The sequence below is a fragment of the Neofelis nebulosa genome, chromosome 14, assembly GCF_028018385.1.
Source record: "Neofelis nebulosa isolate mNeoNeb1 chromosome 14, mNeoNeb1.pri, whole genome shotgun sequence".
Classification (NCBI taxonomy): domain Eukaryota; kingdom Metazoa; phylum Chordata; class Mammalia; order Carnivora; family Felidae; genus Neofelis; species Neofelis nebulosa.
The window spans coordinates 81,090,413-81,095,763 of record NC_080795.1 but is presented as its reverse complement, the minus strand read 5'-3'; the positions used below and the strand labels follow the sequence as shown (position 1 = coordinate 81,095,763).

The 5,351-nt window shown below is 64.6% G+C and overlaps 1 protein-coding gene across 1 annotated transcript; it reads right to left on the bottom strand.

The window, feature by feature from the left end:
• Nucleotides 1-1,045: 1,045 nt before the first annotated feature.
• C14H8orf90 (chromosome 14 C8orf90 homolog) lies at nucleotides 1,046-4,822 on the bottom strand. Its single transcript, XM_058699959.1, has 2 exons — nucleotides 4,745-4,822; nucleotides 1,046-1,560 (listed from the first exon to the last, which is right to left on the bottom strand). The coding sequence occupies exons 1-2, from the start codon at nucleotides 4,809-4,811 to the stop codon at nucleotides 1,082-1,084; spliced, it is 546 nt and encodes a 181-aa protein (XP_058555942.1). The 5' UTR covers nucleotides 4,812-4,822; the 3' UTR covers nucleotides 1,046-1,081.
• Between the last annotated feature and the right edge of the window lie 529 nt (nucleotides 4,823-5,351).

Here is a 5,351-nt window from a genome sequence, read left to right as displayed (position 1 = left end):
GGCGGGGGGGGGCAGGGATCTAAAGGAACCACCAGTGGAGGAGAGTGAAGCTGGACGCCCCTCTTCCAGAGCCCAGAGACCTCCTTCTCCTCCAGAGGTGAGCATTTCCTGCCACCGGTTCTCCAGCAAACCAAGTGAGGCTCTGGAAAAACCATTCCTGCCCACGACTGGGAAGCTAAAAATAACTCCCAGATCAGAAAAAAGGAGAAAAGAACTCTGATTCCATGGCACTGGAGTAAGAACGCACCCTCCCAGCACACCTGGACTATGCCAACCCCCACAGGAAGAGACCCAGGCCGACCGTCCGTCTGGGCCCCCGTGCAGTGGCCCCCCACAGTAGACAGGCCTCTGCCAGGGCTTGTCACCCACACAGGGACATGCCCCTGGGATGGAGGCCGGCTCACCAGTGGTTGCTCTGGCTCCCAAGAGGCACTGGGGGGGCATAGTAAGAGGCACCCTCTCTGCCCAGAGCCAACAGGGGAGGACAACAGGGGTGCAGCAGTGGGAGTGGGGACTGTGCCCCCAACCTTCCTGTTTTGGCATCCCTCGGGCCTCTCCCCCACCCGCTCTGTACTCTCTCCACTGCTGGGGGGGTGGGGGCTTTCTCTCTGCCCTGCTAACCTGCTGCCCTTCCCCTCTCCCAGCTCCCCAGAAGCCGCTCTGTCTTGGAAAACGGAAACACGGCTGAACTGGACGTCGGATATATGGGGAACCAGATCCCAGATGCTACTTGGGACAGCCAGGACCTCGGTGTCCTGATCTGTGGGATGGGCACGCTACTCCCCACCACGGGGCCGGGGCTAGGATCCCAGAGTGTAGGCACTGTGAGTGGAGGCCCGGCCGCCAGCATCGCCATCCCAGGTCCCGTCCCTTAGCCTGCCCGAATGCCATCGCGATCTCACTCCTTCACTCACTCCCCTGGAGACCCCTGTGGCTCCCCAGCAGCGCGGCTGACCAAGCCTGGCCTGGGGGCAGAGCCCAGCCCCTCGCCCTGCTCCGGGGGTCCAGCTGCGACCGTGTGTCCAGCAAAGAGCGTGGGCTGGCGAAGCAGAGAAACTCTTTATTGGCCTGGGGGCGCGGCCTAGCCCAGCCTGGGGGCGCTGCCAGGGGTGCCAGGGGTGCCGGGCTCGGGCCCCGCGGGCCCCGGGAAGGCGGCGCCGGGCCCAGGCGGGAGCAGCATCAGGCCTGGCCCGGGCGCGCCCGCGCTGGCGTAGCTCAGGGCCAGGCGCTCCAGGCGCCGCTTGCGCACCGCAGCCTGGGCGGTGGCGTGCAGGGGCCGCAGCAGCGCAGGGGGCGGCGCGCCCGGGCCTCGCAGCAGGAAGTCGAAGCCCGCGCGGTCGTGCGGGTCGTAGAAGAGCGGCCCGTGGGCCGGGTCGGGCCCCGGAGGCCAGGCGAATGGGAAGGGAAGCGTGAAGTCCTCGGTGAGCACACGGATGGCAAAGTCGTCCTCCTTGCCCAGCGCGCGGTAGGCGCGCCCGATGCCGCGGAAGTGCGCCGCCCAGAGCTGCGCGTCCCCGCCGTAGATGTCCGGGAAGGGGGGCTCCGGGCCCGCGGCGGGACCTGCGGGGCCGCGGCCGCGGGAGCGACAGAGGGCAAGTGGCCACGTGTGCGGGCGAGGAGAGAGCGAGGGACCCCGAGAACCTGCCTGGGGGCGAGGAGGGCCTGGAGGGCAGAGGTGGGGTCCCGAGACTGACGTGGGAGGCATGAGACAAATCCCCGAGGGGACAGCGCCTGGACAGCTAGGAGGGCAGAAAGGCACCGAAGGGTGCAGACAAGAGAAGGCCACTCAATACTGCTTGGGCGGAACCTTCCAGGCAGGGAGGAGCCTGGGGAGTTTGGCAGGGCCTCCTGAACGGGCTCCGGAGGCTGGGCTGGGCTCACAGACTGCAGCGGATGGGGCAGGGGGTGATGTGGTCACTCCCAGTACAGAGTGGACTGTGGGAGCCCAGCCTGGAGGTCGGATCTGGGCCCGGTGAGGACAAAGTAAGGACACTGCCAGCAGAGCACTTAGCTGGGAGGAAACAGAAGGGCAAATGCCAGACCTTGCAGATGGAGGTGGGGAGGAGCTGGGGGTGACAGCCGGTTCCCAGCCTGACACCGTGACCCTGGACCCAGGGGGACGAGCAGCCCTAGGGGATGGAGGGATCAGGTTGGAAGGTGAAATGGTTCTCTGTCTGTTGGAAACCCTCTGCTGGGAGCACAACTTTCCTGGGCTTCAGTTTCCCCTTCTAAAAATTGGGAACAATCAAACCTGTTGTGCCACCCTCACAAATGAGATGGCATTGATGAACCTAGGTGTCACCTAGGTGTCACCGGACACCACCATAGGTGTCACCGGACAGTGACTTCCTAGCTCAGCCCCAGAGATGCCCCAGAGCCACCGGCACCCGGTGATAGTGGGAGTGGGCCTGGGCTGTGGGCGAGGCCAGAGGGGGACCCAAGTGGTCAGCACCACGGACAGCTCCCGGGCCGCCTGGTAGGGGGCCTCCCACCACCTCGCTGAAAGGTAAGTGTCTCAGCCCCCCAGCCGGCCTCCCGGGCAGACTTCTTGGGAGAGCCGCTGGGGCTCAGTGCCAGTGGCTGTGGGGTGTTGCTGTGAGTCGGGGTGAGAGACAGCTGCAGGGGAGGGGGGAGTCGGGACGCAGCCCCTTGGAGAGGAGTGGGGAGGGCCCTGGCACACACAAATGGATGCCACTCTCTGACTGCCGCTTGGCCCGGTGAGCCTGGTTGTTGCGTGTGAACAGGTGAGGTGGTAAGGGCAGCAGCAAGGGGACCATGTGGCAGCCAGGGCAGCCATGCAGGTGAGGGGCTGTGCCCGTCCAGAGCAGTGGTGGGAAGTGCTCAGGCCGCGAATGTGGTTTGAGGAAGGAAGGGCAGGGTTTGCTGATGGAGACATTTTGGTGGGGGGGGGGGAGGGGGAGGGGAGGAGAGAAAGGGAGAACACGCTGGGCCCAAGCAACCAGAGAAAAAGGAGGTGAGGTGGGGTGACTAAGAGAGGAGCAGTTTGGGGCAAGGGGCCCCATTTGGGGCAGCTGGTTGCCTTTGGACAGGCCAGGTAGAAGAGGAGGGGAGGACAGTTGGCTTTGAGTCTGGAGTCGGGCAGGGGCTCCAGGCTGGAGCGAGACCGCTGGGACATGGAGCTGGGGCAGAGCGTGGGAAGGGATAAGGGCCTGGGGCCCCCTCCTGTCAGCAGGGCCAGGGAGAGGAGGAAGGGCAGGCAGTGGTGCGGGAGGAAATGCATGGGGCTCCAGAGGGCAAGGAGGAGGGGAGCTCCTGAGCCCAGAGCTGCCGATGACGGGTCCCATCAGACGAGGCCTCAGAGCTGCCCCCAGAGTCTGGCAGCGTGGAGGTCACGGTTGACCTTGAGCAGAGCTGCTTAATGAAGGGCGGATTCCAGTGGGCTCGTGAGGAAAGACTAGGAAGCAGCAAGTATGAGGAGTCTTGCTATAAACAGGGATCAGAGAAATAGGGCGATAGCTGAAAAGGACATGGGGCCAAGAGATAGGATACGACAGCAAGCTTTTACGTTGCTGGAAAGATCTAGCAAGGAGAGAAGATGTCACGCTACTGGAGAGGAAGGGTGGGGGTGGCCATGAGTGGGCAGGAACGTTGGCCTGGCCGGGAGCAGGGATGGGGCGTCACAGGAGCCTACGGGGCAGACAGAGCCGTGGACACAGGTGCAGGTGGGCAGGTGCCCGTGGTGCTGGGGACCCGTAGGAGTCCTCTTCCCATGGCTTTGGGTTCTTGAAAGAGGGAGCAGGGCCAGCAGCCGAGTGTGAGGAGGAAGGGGGGAGGTGGGGGCCTGGAGCGAGGGAGACATGGACAGAGGGAGGAGTGCAATGTGAAGACCAAGGCCCCTTAGGCTCGCAGTCAGGAATTTGAAGAGCATTAGTGGTTGAGTTTATCCCCAGCTCGGCTCAGCTGTATGGGTGCAGGCGGGGCGGGGGCGGGGAGTTGGGGGTTTGCCAGGCTGGTACAATAAAACAACAGAGGGCCCAGGGAAGGGGGTGTGTGTGCGGGTGTGACAATCACGGCAGAGCTGGATGAGCAGAGGAAGGGAGGAAGGGAGGCAGGGCAGGTGGGAGGAAGAAGAATGTGCTGGAAACAGTGGACAGCGGCTCACCCCTCAGCTCCCGAGATTCCCGGGAAGGGGGTCAGGGCCAGGCTGCAGTTTGGATGCTGGCAAGGCCAAGGGCATGACCAGGGCAAAGGTGGGTGTGGGGGAAAGGGGACAAGTGCTCGAGGGGAGTCTGGGGAACCGAGAGGCCAGGGTGAGGGAAGGAATCACCGAAGCGATGGCCACAGAGATGGAGAGAGGGTCAGGGCCGGAGTTCAGAATTCAAGGGGACAGATGACTGCCCTCTCCAGTAGGGGTAGGAAGTGTGGACTCCTGAGGAGTGGGGGTCCAGCACTGGGGTTTTAAGAAGGCCGTGGGGGGGGTGGGCAGAGAATGATCTGGAAGGGGCCCTGAAGAGTGAGGAGAACCCTGGCCCACCTCCAGGCTCAGGGGTCCAAGGGTGGCAGGACCCCTGGGAGGGCTGCAGGGCAGCGGTCCTAGAGGAAGAAGGGGCTGTTAAGGGTGAGGTCAGTGCCCCCACTCTGGCCTTGTCCTTCTGTGTGACCTTGGCAGAGCCCCCACCCAGGAAGAGGGGGTGGGATGGCTGCTTCCTCTCCCACGTTCTCAGAGCCCCGGATGCCAGGGACACCCCTTCTCCTCCAACCCTCCCCCCGCCACGTGACTCACCTGGAGGAGCTACAGGAGGAGGGGCCAGACCAGCCGGGCTGGGGTCCCCGGAATGAGGGGAAGCCATGCCCGCAACCTGGGGGTTGCCCAGGACACCAGGGGAGGGGCCTTCTGAGGGGGAGAGAACCTTGCATTTAAAGGGGCCCCACCTGAAAGCGGGCTGGGGCTAGGAGGGAGAAGGGTCAAGGAGGGTTGGCGGCCCCCTCCCCCTACACCCCTGCGGCTCACCCCTTCCTGCTCAGGAAAAATCCGACCCCGCCCTGGCACTCAGACACCTCTCAGCCCCTCCCAACCAACCCCCCCGGCTCAGGGCCCCCACGCCCTTTCTACCCCTGTTGCACAGCGCAGCCTGCTGTCCACGGCCCCCACCCTGCACGCTCACGGGGCCACAGAGGCCGTAATCCAGCCGGGACGAGCCTGGCCAGCCCGCAGGCAGCCCGCGAGTATTCCCAGGGTCCAAGGGCTTGTGGATCAGTGGCAGCTGCAGCATCCCCCCTGAAATGGGTCCAACCAGGCCCCTGGCCACCCAAGCACCGGTAGGGGAGTGGGGACATGAGTCATCATAGGGCAGGTAGCCCGTGACACGTGCATGGTGTATGCGGAGGGC

What these genes read in the sequence shown, in the direction of transcription:
- C14H8orf90 (XM_058699959.1), bottom strand. Translation starts at nt 4,811, where the DNA reads ATGGCTTCCCCTCATTCCGGGGACCCCAGCCCGGCTGGTCTGGCCCCT. An exon ending in TCCTCCTGTAGCTCCTCCAG is followed by an intron (nt 1,561 to 4,744) that starts GTGAGTCACGTG and finishes GCGGCCCCGCAG; the next exon opens with GTCCCGCCGCGGGCCCGGAG.